The 15,040-nt window shown below is 34.8% G+C and overlaps 4 protein-coding genes across 4 annotated transcripts; 2 read left to right on the top strand and 2 right to left on the bottom strand.

Annotated features, from left to right (window-relative positions):
* Window positions 1–209: 209 nt before the first annotated feature.
* On the top strand, window positions 210–650 carry PHYBLDRAFT_138908 (hypothetical protein; the record flags this gene model as incomplete). Its single annotated transcript, XM_018430104.1, has 2 exons — window positions 210–398; window positions 552–650. 2 exons carry the CDS (start codon window positions 210–212, stop codon window positions 648–650), a joined length of 288 nt encoding a protein of 95 aa, XP_018299403.1.
* A 3,127-nt stretch (window positions 651–3,777) lies between these two features.
* Window positions 3,778–3,951, bottom strand: PHYBLDRAFT_105323 (GATA-type zinc finger transcription factor; the record flags this gene model as incomplete). Its single annotated transcript, XM_018427897.1, has 1 exon — window positions 3,778–3,951. A coding segment is annotated over one exon (174 nt), but the record flags the coding sequence as incomplete, so codon positions are not given.
* Window positions 3,952–6,735: 2,784 nt separating this feature from the next.
* Window positions 6,736–10,691, bottom strand: PHYBLDRAFT_129657 (hypothetical protein; the record flags this gene model as incomplete). Its single annotated transcript, XM_018429301.1, has 11 exons — window positions 6,736–7,227; window positions 7,290–7,872; window positions 8,044–8,469; window positions 8,671–8,773; window positions 8,923–9,029; window positions 9,208–9,375; window positions 9,545–9,629; window positions 9,743–9,919; window positions 10,031–10,102; window positions 10,173–10,410; window positions 10,535–10,691. Coding segments are annotated over 11 exons (2,230 nt in total), but the record flags the coding sequence as incomplete, so codon positions are not given.
* A 1,276-nt stretch (window positions 10,692–11,967) lies between these two features.
* PHYBLDRAFT_129654 (CCCH-type zinc finger transcription factor) lies at window positions 11,968–14,694 on the top strand (the record flags this gene model as incomplete). Its single annotated transcript, XM_018429300.1, has 10 exons — window positions 11,968–12,015; window positions 12,186–12,239; window positions 12,325–12,354; window positions 12,544–12,676; window positions 12,807–12,907; window positions 13,043–13,209; window positions 13,488–13,632; window positions 13,760–13,812; window positions 13,942–14,150; window positions 14,270–14,694. The coding sequence occupies 10 exons, from the start codon at window positions 11,968–11,970 to the stop codon at window positions 14,395–14,397; spliced, it is 1,068 nt and encodes a 355-aa protein (XP_018299400.1). The 3' UTR covers window positions 14,398–14,694.
* Window positions 14,695–15,040: the final 346 nt, after the last annotated feature.

Here is a 15,040-nt window from a genome sequence, read left to right as displayed (position 1 = left end):
ATCTTTGGACAGAATTGTTTCTTTAACAGAACAAAGAAATGGTAGCATACTTACTGGTAAAAAAGTAGCTTACATATTCAATATACATTGCAACACTACAACAATGCATATGCGAACATATGTATATTTCAATTTACTATAAATAAAATACTCACTTCATATTTTCTTCCTTACCTTCTAAATTTCAATTTAACTTACCAATAAAAAACATGTCTGATCCGGGAAGCCCATCTAAGCCGCATAAAAAGCCCAAGTCTGAACGTAAAAAGTCCAAGTCTGCACGTAAAAAGGCCGCCACTTCATCAAGAGAGCGTAAAAGTCTGACTGGACGACCCTCTGCTTCACCCGACCCGCCAGGCGGTCCGTATGGTCAGCGTCCTGTTCGCCGTAGAAGAAGGGTAAATGACAATAAGTCTTTTTAAGATCGTACATCTAATTATATAAAATACTCGTATATATATAAAATAAATCTAGAAACGCTCTTGTATTATAATAATCACCATTGTTATTATTAATAATAATACTAATTTATAGTATATATGAAAATGTAGCTGGCGGGAATTGTTAGGAGCCTTTGTATAGAACTAAGGCGTATAGCAGACGCTATGGAAAGTGTAGACTTTGGAGACGATCCAGATAGTTCCCCCTAAAAGTAGCATTAAAAGTTCACCTAATTCTAGGAGCCTCAGACATTTGTCTCATAAATTATTAGAATTTTTTTGCATCTTATAATAAAACAGACACACACACATATGTATATATATGCCAATTAGCGTCCAAATAATTATGAGCATGTTTTTCAAAATAAATTGTGGTCCTTTAGAAGTCCATAAGCAAGAAAAGGAAACTGTAAAAATTAAATGTGGAGAAATTGCTAGTTTTGTTTTAATGAGCTTGTTAGAGAGTGTATATTAATACGGTCTATCTTGCAGTGTTTTCTTTGATACTGAATATTAGGGTGTTTCAATAGTTTTAGATGTTTAGATTTTAGAAAATACACCTTTAAGACCACCTCGGTAACCCGAAAAACTTACCAAATAACTACCCTTTAACTCCTCCATCCTCATATTTTTCTTTTTAAAAAGAATTAGTAAAGTAAAAGTGTATATGAGAAAAAAAAACAAATTAGATCTACATTTTATTTTTTCAGTACAATTTCTTGCAGAATTTTTTTTCGGTATATGGACTAAAAGTATATATTGTGGTTAGTTTAGTGGTAGGGATATTATTCAACCAAAGAAGAATAGAAAGGAAGATATATTTATGTTGGGGACCGACACGTGGGAAGGAGGGGGTGGTGGTAATGTTGATAGTTGTAGTTGTAGTTGTAGTGGTAGTGGTAGTGGTAGTGGTAGTGGTCGTAGTGTTTTAGAGTGTAAGAATTAAATTCTATATATATATATATGTGTGTGTGTGTACAATGTAGTGTATATTACTAATGACTTATTTAATGCAAGTTATAAAGAGCTATTGACTATAATTTCTGTATATAATATTTCAGCAGTAGATCTATATATATTTATGCATGTAAATCTAAATTAAAATGTTTTCGTGGTAGTATGGTGTGGGAGGTCTGAAGATGACAGCTATATAGTTGATGAAGTTACCTTAATTTATTTACATAAAGATTGTTTTTTTTGTTCTTTGTTTCGAGTATGAAAATGAAGGGAAAGAAAAGGATGTACTACAGGATTACTTGGGGTGATTGAATTAAATATCACTTCATTTATAGAGAAAGTCTAACGAGAAATTTATAGATGATTGCTGATAACGATAATAATGTCATTTGAAGTAAGTAAGTAAAAAAAAAACAAGCAAGAGCCTATTTAAATAGAGTGGTTACTCATGCAATCAAGTGACATTTATTAAGTTAAATATTGGAACACTTAATTTGAGAAAATCCCAAAAAAAGAAAGGGGAGTGCGACTAGAATTTCGAATATATGGTAAAAAGACTAAATCTTAAAGAGAAAATAAATCAGATCCAATTGTTTCTCATTATTATATACATACTATTATTAAATATGTGGATCGATGGATAAATGATAAATGATAAATGATAAATGATAATAAGCAAAATAAAATACACTATAAACTATTATGGACGTGCGTCAATTAGACACCAAAATCATCTTATAATAGTATATAATAATAATCAGTAGGTTCTCATTGTTCCGCGGTAAGAGGTATTTTTAAAACACACTGTCACTAAAACAAAATTGATAATTGGACGTATAAAATATACTTGTATTTTTTTCCAAAATAAAAATATTGATAATGATAATGATAATGATAATGATAATAGTAATGATAATAATAATGGTAATGGAAATGAGAATGGTAATGGTTATGATAATGATAATGGTTATGGTAATGACAATATTATAAAGCGTGTATGTATATATTCATAAAGAGGTAATTGGAATCATCATAGGATGTGTAGAGGGAAGATTGAGGAGGGGATAAAAGAAACAAAACGAAAAGTTAGGAGCTTATATATTAAAACAAGGAAAACAGTAAGAAAATCAAATAGGGCAAAAAATAAAGACAAGGGAAAGCAAAAATATAAGAAAAAAAAATGAAATGAAATGAAATGAAATGACAAAAGATAATGTAAAGATCAAACTAGAGAGATAGATATAAAAGGAAAATATTGGAGCATATAAAGAGGGAATAAAGATAGAGAAAGAAAGATTATATAAAGAGGTTTGCATAATAGTGATAATTACGGGGATTGGAAGAGAGGGAAAGTCGACAGAGGTGGAGATGGTTGCTGTTGCTGTTGCTGTTGCTGTTGTGGGTGTTGTTGAATCTGTTGTGGATAGCCTTGTTGACCATTCATGGCTTGGGTGTAGTTTATTTGTTGCTGTTGTTCGCGCTGTTTGTTCATTGCGTGGTAGTTTGCAGCCGAGGCAATCAAAGGCAAAAGCTCTGGCGGTAAGCTGTTGAGATGAACACCGATAGACTCGAGAATAGAGTACACCTGTGCAGAAGATCCCTGAGTCTGTTGTTGCTGTTGTTGTTGTGCTTGTTGATGTTGCTGCTGCTGCTGTGCCTGCTGCTGTGCCTGTTGTTGTGCCTGTTGTTGTGCCTGTTGTTGTGCCTGTTGTTGTGCCTGTTGTTGTGCCTGTTGTTGTGCCTGTTGTTGTGCCTGTTGTTGTGCCTGTTGATGTGCCTGTTGTTGTTGTTGTTGTTGTTGCTGTTGTTGTGATACTGGTCTGTGAGTCGAATAACTATTTGGGGCACATGTCAAAACACTTGATGGAGAAGATGAAATGGAAGGTAAAAGGGACGGTGGTGGTGAAGGTGAAGGTTGATGGTTAGAATACGGCTGAACATATGATTGTTGGAGGTACATAGGCGCAGACGGAGGGGCTGCATAAGGATCAAAGATAGGTTGTGCTTGGTAAGGCACCTGCATGAATGTGTCTGGAAGAGAAGAAGAAAGTGATTCAGGTGGTGGTGAAGCCGAGTGGGCAGGGCTGTAGAGAGGTTGCTGAGAAGGTGTGCGGCGTTGACGTTTCTTGAGTGAATGTATTGGGCGGGAAGGTCCTGAAAAACTCATGGCGCGGGTAGTGTTGCTTGGGTGAGACATGTCTGATACTTCTTGGGATTTCTCAACCGCGACCGCGCTGGCACTGCTGTTGCTTTCCTGTTGACGTAGGCTCATGTCTTGCAACTGTTGTATTTCAGTACCAGCCGAAGAGGCTGTTCGCAACTTTGGACGACTGGCACCACTGTGAGTGTTAGTACTACTACTACTGGCACTGACACTTGCTCGGTTACGTTTCTTGATGATGTCTGTCTTGAGACTCAATGGACGTACGACGCCATGTAATTTGAGAAACAGACCACACGCATTACAGAGCGGCATTCCATGGGCATCACGACGCCACAAGGGAGTGGTGGTTGTCTTGCAGTTCGTACACGTGGTTTTTGACTGGGTTTGCATTTTCTGTTTGAGTGGTGGTTCATCGTTACTCTTGACCGAGCAGGCCGAGGACTGCGGAGAGTGAGGTTTCGAAAAATGGTCGGGTGAAGGTGGAGTGTTCTCTCCATAGTACATCGTTAACAATTCTTCGAAGCTTAGCGAGCCTGCGTTGAGATGGGGTTGAGGGTTTTCGGTCGAGGGAGTGACGGGTGTGGATGGCGAGTCTCCGAAAAAAAAGCTGGGTGATGATGGTGTTGGAGATGTATGGTATGCGGTGTGTTGAAGGAGTGGATTCGGCTCATACGGACTACTTGCTGAATAAGAGATTGGAGGTTCTTCCATTTCATGATCATGAGCAGGTATGGCGATACTATGCATTGTCTTTGGCTTTTTCTACAAGGAAAATAATAATGGTGAATAAATGAATCATTGAATCAATTCAAAGATCTTACTAATTATATACATGTGTATATATGTATGTGATTTAATCTATATACTTACAGAAGTGTCTTTGAGGGCACGAGTACTACCCGAGATCATAACATTACAATCTTTTTGCTCAAGGGGTTCTCTCAAAAAGTCCATCATGTAAGGTGGTGCGGAAGATGACAGGAGTGTGGTTGTGTCGTCTGAGAGTGGAGGTGATTTGGGGGAAGGGGAGGGGGTTTCTGACTCCACCAGTCCAGCCTTCTCGTCCTTCTTCTTTGTGAGGTTCATTGCCATCATGCGCCAGGTGAGGTTCTCTAGGCGAGATCCATTTGGTAAGCTATCCTTGGCTTTGGTGTACATTCGCCAGACTTGGCTAGAGAGTGGATCCTTTATTTCTGGTTCATCTTTTCGTTGAGGGAAGAGCGCGTGGCCGAGGACTTGGTCGGCAAGATCTGCGTGCTTCAACACCTTTGACTCTTTTGGGGCCATGACAGTTTTTTCTTTTTCTTTTATATATATAAAAATATATATAATATATATTATAAATTATATTTTTGGGAATAAAGAAGTGGAAAGAAAGAAAGGAGTGCAAGTCTTTAATTGACTTTTAAAAATAAAAGGCGCTCTGTTTTATTTATATATATTTATTCATGTGTTTTACAATATTAAACCCGCTCTTGTCTCTCTCTCTGTTTCTCTTTTTTTTTTGCAACTGTTCAATACTTTTTTTTTCTTCCCTTAGCCGAGAGATCGCTGATTATTTCAGTCGCCGTTCTTCCCGCTCTTGTGTTCCTATGGCAACTGGTACATGTGACTGGGTAGGCACTTATCGACGACAAGATAAGCCAATTCACTAATAAGAAAATATAATAAAAAGGGTTCAACCAACCAAAAACTCAGTTGTAATCTAAGGCTATGTACATATATATATGTGTGTAAAGTACCAATGTATTTAAATATATATATAATAATAATAATAAAAAAAAGCCCTGTTGGATTTCTCGACCACTAGAACAGAAATTGTACTTCTTCTTTTATGGGGTTCTTTTTCTTTTTCTTTTTTGTAAAGAAGTAGAAAGTTTCCGCCCCCCTTTTAATATTAAAAGAACATTGATCGCATGCCCTTTCGTCAAGGTACGCATGGCTCAACCAAAAAGAATAATAATAACAATAATAGGCCAACCCGGTCACTCCCGACAATAAAAATAAAATAAAAATAAAAATAAAAACACAACCAAATAAATAAATAAAAACAGACAGACAGACAGACAAACAGACAGACAGACAGACAAACAGACAGACAGACAGACACTCTGCACACACGCACACACACACACACAGACAAATCATTTATCACTCTTTCTCCTTTCCCTTACTCTCTTTGTCTTTTTCTCCCTCTTTCCCTCCCTCCTCTTTATTTCTTTATCTCTCTGCTTATTTTCTTCCTCTTCTCTCTCTCCCCTATTAATATTCATAGTATATATATATACAAATTTGTATGTGTATGTGTGTGTGTAATTTTGTTTTGTACTTTAAATAATGTTAATATAATACAAATAAAAAAAAACTGGCTTTAACCATTCAATAGTCTTCAATTGGTTCAAATACCATCTCTATTTTCTTTATTCTCCCCAAAATTCAAATCTATATACATCTTGTTTTTTTTTCTATTTTACTGTTTATTTCGATCGCCTTTTATTTTATCTTATAAGGGCGATTAGATGGGTGCCTCGTCAAATGTGGTTCGTTTGCCTAACAAGCTTATCTAAAGTTGGCCTAATTAGGACATGGCGTATCTTTGGGCACTCCGATCCGTACAATATATGTCACATGGACAAAGCACCAAAAGGCAACATCATTTATTCGGAAACAGCAGATTTGATTTATTGTATTCATGTATAAATAAATAAAAATATCAAATATTGAATACCAAAAATGGACACTACACAGAAATACAAAAAAAAAGAGATAAAAAATGATAATTATGATAATTATAATAAAAAATAGTAAACAGTAAATATTAAGGCTGAAACTATAATAACAATAACAATAACAATAAATATAAATATAAATATAAAATAAACTCATACGATCTGAATAACCATGGCAATATACAATTATTTTGTTGTCATGGAAATAAATAAAATAGAAAAATAATAAGCTAAATTTGTTGTTATGGAGCATATTTATATTCTGGATTTGTTACCATGGAAACAAAAAAAAAGTAACTTTTTTTAAGGCACATAAAAGATAATAATAAAATATAATGGCTACATTAAAATACAATACAATACATAGATAAGAACTAGATAATAGCGATAGAAAAAAAAGGGAAGTACAAAAGAATTGACTTGTACAAACCCTGTTTATATATATATATTTATTGGTTTTTATTCTCTCTTATTTCATTTTGTTCATTTCACGTGGCATGAAGCATAATACAATACAATACAAAAAAGACTTTCAAACAATTAAATACGTAAGAATGATTATAAAGTGTAAAAAAAATGATGATTGTAGGTCTCTTAAATCAGCCTTGTTAATGGGAGTACAATCGATTATCTTAAAAGTATAATATATCTTTTTATATAAATAAATAAAATATTTCTTCTTTTCCTTTCTTTTCTTTTATTTTATTTTTCATTTTATTTTTATTTGGATTTCAATACTTGCTATATATGTGCGTGTACATGTTTGGATGTGTGTAGTAGCGTCTTTCCCCCCTTAGTTTATTTTATTTTTGGGCTATTTCTCTTATTGTACTGTCAAACGATTAATTGTTCTCTTTCTACCTTCACCAACGATTCTGATATCACCCTGAGTTTCCATTGCTCTCAATGCCTCCTCAAATGCACGGTTCTCAATAGGCTACAAAAATATTAAAATACTCAGTAATCATAACAACAGGCATAATAATAAAAGAAAGTTACCATATTGCTTTGAGCATTAAAGTCATTCAACAGACGTGTCCATCCAATTCTTGTTTCGCTATAGTTGTTCAGGAGCACCTTGAGTTCACGAACAAAATCATCCTGAAGATGACGATCATGCGAACCGTGTCCCATCAAAATAAGATCCATGTCAATGCGTCCGGTCTTGGGATCAATTGCATAATCCTTGATTGCCTCTCTCAGTAGACGCGAAGCCTCGACTACATCAGACACCTCAACAGTATCAGACAGTCGCATGCGTGCATGTGCCTCGGCCATACGAATCATGGATTCCAACTGACGGGTAGTGGCAGTCACTCGCTTTTCCTGTCCACCCTGACCCTGACCTTGTTGTCTGAGTTCAACATATGAATCAATTAGGTGTCGCCCGGCTTCTTCGGTTAGTGCAGGTTGGATGTTCTCGCGTGCATAATTGATGTACTTCGTCAGCATCTCTACAGAGAAGATATCTATTCCAGCTGTCAAAAGATCGTTTTCGAGATAGAGTGACACCAAATGTCTTGCAAGGCGACGATCAGCATCTTCATCAACACGGTCCAGAATCAAATACAACAAATCAAATCTATAGAAAATAAGTTTAAACAAAAAGAGAAAAAAGAGTAATTAATATCTAATCTTAAATGCCTAAAAAAACTTATCTTTTTATCTTTTATCCTTATCTATCTTTCTATTTCTCTTTATGTCATTTTTTTCGTTTGACACGGCCCACTAGCCATTTTGATTTTTCTTTTACCTAGACAACAGAGGTGGAGGAAGGTTCAAATTGGCTGGAACAGACATGTTCTTGTTCCACCGCGATCCGATTGGATTAGCGCACGCACAGATAGAGGTACGTGCATTGAGTGTGGTGATAATTCCAGCCTTTGCAACCGAAATGGTCTGCTGCTCCATAACTTCATGAAGCACTGATCGTGTAGCATCAGACATCTTGTCAAACTCATCAATACAGCATACACCACCATCACTGAGGACCAGGGCACCGCTCTCCAGCACTAATTGGCGTGAGTCGGGATCGCGTGTGATGTAAGCCGTGAGACCAACTGCAGAGGAACCCTTTCCGGAAGTATAGACACCTCGAGGTGCAATCTTGTGTACGTACTGGAGAATTTGAGATTTACTTGTTCCAGGATCACCGACCAATAGAATATTAATCTCGCCACTATTACCGTATTGGGATATTTTCACACATTAGTCAGTCAGTCAGTCAATTAGTTTAGCTAGTATATCTTATCATCCCACACATGTACAAGAAACACACACACACACACATATATATATATAAGCACTCCAGCCCCAAATTTAAAATAATTATAAAACCAAAAAAGAAAATGTGATTTCTTTGTGTTATTTTTTACTTTACCGGAATCTAGGTGATCCTGACTTTTTGAACACCTTATGAGCACCACCAAATAACTGTAGCAGAATACCCTTTTTGACATCATCCAATTCGTAAATACTTGGTGCTGTGTTTTTGTTATATTATATGTATTATTAAAAGAGAGAGCGAGAGAAGCCATGCAGCCACAATAATATCGTTTTATATAGCATAAATAGATAGATACATATTAGAAATCATCTCCAATTCCCACTTGCCACAAACGTTTTGTCTTACCAAGAGAGCGTGCTAGTTTATCATACAAATTATCACTCATAGCCATTTGGCGAACCATTTCTTCGTCATTTGAATTAACTTGTTCAACTTCATCACCTTCCTCATAACTATTATATGTATATACAAAGAAAAAATATTGTCAATACTTTTTTTAGTTTCTTTTTCTTGCCATTATTATTATTATTATTATTATTATTATTATTATTATTATTATTATTATTATTATTATTATGTAATAAAGTAAAAAAAATAAAAACATCAATTAATTATTATTATTAAACTTACGCTTCTGGGCCAAATTCTGATTGAAGTGTCTTGTCCACATGCATTCGTTTTTTGTCTGTACGTTTAATGTGTACAACATCAAGATAAGTTCTGAAAAGTGCCCGGATCGTGCGCTGGCGTGGGTTGACTCTGACTGGAACACCACGGAAAATACCCGTGACCTCAAGACTTTACATATAAATAAAATATTATATAAAATGATAATTTCCTATCAGTATTCAAAAAAAATCTCCATAGTAATAATAATCATAATAATAATTACACACACACATTTATATCCCCAAAAAAATCATATTCAAAAAAAAATTCAAAATATATATTATTATTTTTACTTTACCGATCACCAGGCTTGGCAACGTCTACCATTTCATCGTATATGCATACTGTGACTGTCTGTGGTGTCTGACCGTCAGGTACAACATCTTTAATTAAAGTAGGGTAAAATATAAAACATATATACATATACATATATATTTAATACACATGTGAAGATTTTAAATACACACACACACACAAATATACATATATACATTACCTGGAGTTTCTTGAAGTCGGGAGACTTGTTTATCAGAAAATTCGCATCGATTGTGTACAAGTGCCATAGTGTTTTCGGATCTACATTGCTCTCTTGGACAATGCTTGGGTTCAATAATACGTCCACGATCCACACCCACGGTCAAGGTGTAGTCACAAACCAAACATCTAAAGAAACCTAAATGTGTGTTTGTGTTTATGTGAGTATGATAATGAGAAAAAAAAAGGTATGACCATTAGAATTAAATTTATAAAAGCCTCTTGTAAACCACAAAATAATATATCTTACCTTTTCTCATATCAGGAATAACAGGAGAAGCACGAATCAAGAGACCCTTGATGGTAATCAATTGATCCACATCTAGTAAACACAAAAAAAATCAATTCAATTCAATTCAATTTCACTTATATGTATATATCTCGATACTTACTCTGGGGATCAAGATCACGCAGATTGACAGCCTCATGAAGGTTGAATGGGCGAACCTTTAATTTGTCGTCTTCATCATCAGGATATATTTCAAAGTAATAACAGGTAATTATGTGATCCATCAATGGAATGATTTCTTGAGGGTACTTTAACAGTTGTTCGTACAGGACCTTGGTGCCAGAATAAGCACGCAGGTTACCACAATCCAAATTCACACAAACGTTTCCAGTTTGATGAACCTATATACATATATATATATATATATATATATATAATCAATCGATAAGTATATATAGTTCCTTCCTCTTCATCTTCATTTTTTGTTTGTTTTGTATATAAACATATACATATTATCAAACTCACTTTGTGTAAAAGTTGAGGATAAAGTGGTTCTCTAGAATCAGGTAGTCTGAAATTGACCAAAAAATTCTTAAAGGAAACCATTGCATCCTGCACATTGATCGAGGTACCCCAAACCACACGTGTAGCCATCAAGGGATCGTCTTCCTGAGTATCCATAGCAGGTACCGAGGGAGTACCTGGGGTTTGGCCTGTACGCGATCCGAGATAAGGTGTGCGAACAAAGGTTGTGCGAGGTGTACGAGGAGTCGATGGAGAGTTATAGCTGTTGATACCCGAGCGAATAGGTGTTCCTGGATAAAGAAGAGGTGATGAAGGTGCATAGTCATCGTTCATCAGTGCCGAAGATAGTTCGGATCGACGGAATCTCGAACGTGCCTGAGAGGGTGATCCGGGTGTACGGGCGTAGTTGACAGGTGAAGACATTTCATACAATGCCGAGCGAGGATCTGTGTATCGAGTGAATCGTTGAGGCGTCTCTGGTTGAGCACCTGGGGTTGATGCGTAATTGTATCCAGGAGTGGTAGGATAACCAGCTCCGGGTGTCGAAGGATAGTGATTTCCTGGTGTCGAAGGATAGCCGGCTCCAGGTGTCGAAGGATAACCGGCTCCAGGTGTCGAAGGATAACCGGCTCCAGGTGTCGAAGGATAACCGGCTCCAGGTGTCGAAGGGTATCCTCCACCAGGAGTGGTTGGATTGGCATTGCCTTGAGGTGTAGACGGTTGTTGACTCATGACTGACTATTTAAGTTGTGGTTGTTGCTGTTGTTATACGAGTGTCGTTTTTTTTTCGTCGCCTTCCTGTTTCGTCGTTATTCTTATTGATGCTATTAACGTCGGTGGTCTTTTTATTTATTTATTTGTTTGTTTGTTTGTTTGTTTTTGGATCGTATTTGTGAATGACAAGGTTTCTTTGTAATGCGTCTAAAAAACTGAGTTGAATAAAAGACAGCAAAAGAAAAAAATAAAGATAAATAAATAAATATTCATATTCATATCTATATTTTCAAAGAGGAATTGTTGTCTTTACTGTATATATAAATATTCTTTACTCTATATCATATACATATACGTATACATATACATGTATATAATACCTACAAAGCTTGTTCACTTGTATATATTTCACAAACCAAACCAAACCAATATATATATATAAATATAAATATAAAATATTACTCCAACTATTCACACTATACAACACACACACACACAAAATAAAATATTTAAAAAAAATTGTTTTTTTTTAAAATAAATAAATAAATAATAAAATAACAATTAAAAATTAAAAATTCCAAGACGCGCGTCTCAAAAAAGGAAATTTCGTGAGCTGACGTAGACAGCAGTCCTGCTCTTTGTCCTTTTGGCTTCCAAAGCTTGTTTGGTCCCATTTTTATTATTATTTATATTTTTTCCAACTTACGTATATATTCATCATGAGTTTGACAAAATCAGATCCCAATAAACAAGGATGGGAAGACTCGGTGCGCATTGACTCCTTTTTTCTTAAAATAAAATCAAATAAAAAAGAAGCTTATATAATAGTCATTCTCAAAGAAAAATCCATAGATATAAATTTAAATAAACGAATGAACGAATAAATGAAAGAAAATATAGGAGAGAAACAGCTTTACTCATTTGGTATATTTATTAGGAATTCCCAATCGTCTGTGAAACTTGTTTAGGAGACAATCCGTATGTCCGCATGGTAAATTACTGTTTAGTGCACAAAAGTTTATTCATTTGTAATTAACATTTTTCTGTTTTCTGTTTATTATTTATTTATTTAATAGACAAAGCAGCCTTACGGAAAAGAATGCAAAGTAAATAAACTGTCAAAGATTAGAAGATGAAAAGAAAGAAAGAAAGAAAGAGATGGAGAGATTACATATATATAGCTACACATGTTTAATGCAGGAATTACAACAGCAATAATGACGACGACAAAATAAAGAAGCAAAGAAAAAAAATATGAGAAAAGGATGGATGACTTACATGATCTATCATCTTAGATCTGCGCTCGCCCATTTACTGTCTTTCGTTGGTTACCTGGCACAAATATGCGTTACAAAAAGACTGAGATTTGTCAGATTTGTGCAAAGGTAAAGCATGTCTGTCAAACATGTGTATTGGATCTACAATACGGTAATTTCTACTGCTACTACTATTATTTTTATTATTTTTGTTTTATATATATATATATGCATTATATGTATAGTGTATTAGAATTTCTAATTAACTTTATATATATATATATTTGCTGCTGTGTCTCTAGGCCTTCCTGTTCAGGTCAGAGATAGTGCTTTACAAATTCAGTCTAGTGCACCAACCACAGATGTCAACAGACAATACTATGCTCAGAATGTAGCAAATAAGGTACGCACGAGGATGCACAAAGAAAGAAAGAAAGAAAGAAATAATATCAATATATATATATATTGAATTTAAACACTAAAATATTATTGCTGTCTTATATATATATATCTGTGTGTGTGTGGATAATATTTGTAGCTGGAAGAAGATAAGAATTTGTATGATTCTGGAAAGGCAACCCCGGCTAGTCGTGAAATTCTTCGAAGATTGGCTAGATCAGAACCATTCTACAAACGTAACAGAGCACACATTTGTTCATTCTTTGTCAAGGGTGAATGTAAACGCGGAACCGAATGTCCATACAGGTAATCATATAAATAGCGGTAATGATAATGATAATGATAATCAGAAAAGAATAGAAAGAAAAGGAAAAGAAAGGGAGATCAAAATATACCCTCTGTTGAATATGAATATATGCAAATATAGAAAATATAGAAAACGTGAATAAATGTAGGGCGCGGGTGGGGTTAGAATAGAATCACACACACACACACACACACGCGCGCGCGCGCGTGGATAGGACAAAAGTGACTAACTAAAACTTAATGCCGTTATTTCATTTGTCTATCGATATTTTTTTTAGACACGAACTTCCAGGTGATAGTGATATTACTCAACAAAACATTAAAGACCGCTACTATGGCTCGAACGATCCTGTTGCAAAGAAGATGCTTACAAGAGTCAGAGGTGGAAATAACTCGCTGGATCCACCGACTGACAAAGCTGTGGTAAGTGAATAAATGAACAAAGAGAAACAGAAAAAGATAAAGGGAAACTGAAATTAAAATTGAAAATGAGCATAATTTCTTAACCTTGATGTCAATATTAATATTATTATTACTATTATTTCTCTAGACTTCTTTGTTTGTTACTGGAGTTGAAGAAGATCTTTCAGAATCTGACATCAGGTAAAATAGATTAATAGAAAAGCTTTAGACTCTTCATTGAGTAATTGGGATACATAGATTGAGATTTTAGTACAGGCGCTTATATATTTTTTTTGCTTTAAATTTTATAATACTAATCATAAAAATCAGAGGATTTTTTTATGCATTTGGAGAGATTAAATCGATTGTGGTTATCTACAAATCGAAATGTGCATTTGTAAACTTTATTACCCGCAAGGCTGCCGAAGCTGCTGCTGAAAAGGTTTATGAGGTTGGTTTGAACATCAAGGGTTTCCCTCTCCGTGTTGCGTGGGGTAGACCAAGACCTATTGGACCAAAGTCAGAAGTAAAGGCACCAGGTAAAGAAAAAAGAATTAAATCGATGATTATATACATATATTTAAAATTATTCTTTGGGAGGCTGTGTAATATATATGTTTATTAATCTTTTTCTTATTTATAACAAAACGCAACATAGTTACACCTACCGACTTTGCATCTTTGCAACCACCCGCACCTCCTTCAATGTCCTTTGACAAAGAAGATTCTGTAAAGTACCCGAGTCAAGATCCAACATTGCAGGGTTCCAACGCCAGCAAAGCCTAAAAAAACACTTCTTTTTTTAATTTTTTTTTCTTATTCTTATTCTTTTAAACCAAGAACACATACGCACATCCACCCAACACATCCAATACAAATGTACACAAACAAACGCAGACAGAAACAACCGAAACTGTCATATAAAATGCATTTTTCTTTAAAAGATCATTAACAGATACACAGAAGAGACGGACACAATCCTCTTGTTTACGATCGTTATATTACTATTCCGCTTTTATAAAATGATCTTGGACATCAAGCTCATCATAGATATTAAACAAAGAGAACTGTATTTCTATCGGCGATGTATATAATCAATGAAAAAGAATCAGCGTTTTTATTTTTGGATACTTTGTGTCATTTAGATTTAGAATAACGGATCATGATTATGTATTATATAAACATATAAAAGAGATAAATAAATAAAGAAAAAAAATGTCAAGACTCTAATTGGATTTCATTATTCATCGCTTTTTCCTCTCTGGATTTGCACCGATTGGTTCAAAGCGTACGATTACATTATAATTTTATGACGCACAATGTGCTGGTTGCCTTTGGGGGTTTTCTCTCTTCATCATTGTATTATATAATATACATATATAAAGAAATGAGAGAGAAAAAGATAAGTGAGTTTGTTTTATTTATTTAT

Source organism: Phycomyces blakesleeanus (assembly GCF_001638985.1).
Source record: "Phycomyces blakesleeanus NRRL 1555(-) unplaced genomic scaffold PHYBLscaffold_1, whole genome shotgun sequence".
Lineage (NCBI taxonomy): Eukaryota > Fungi > Mucoromycota > Mucoromycetes > Mucorales > Phycomycetaceae > Phycomyces > Phycomyces blakesleeanus.
The sequence above is the reverse complement of the archived record's forward strand: the minus strand, read 5'-3'. Positions and strand labels throughout refer to the sequence as shown.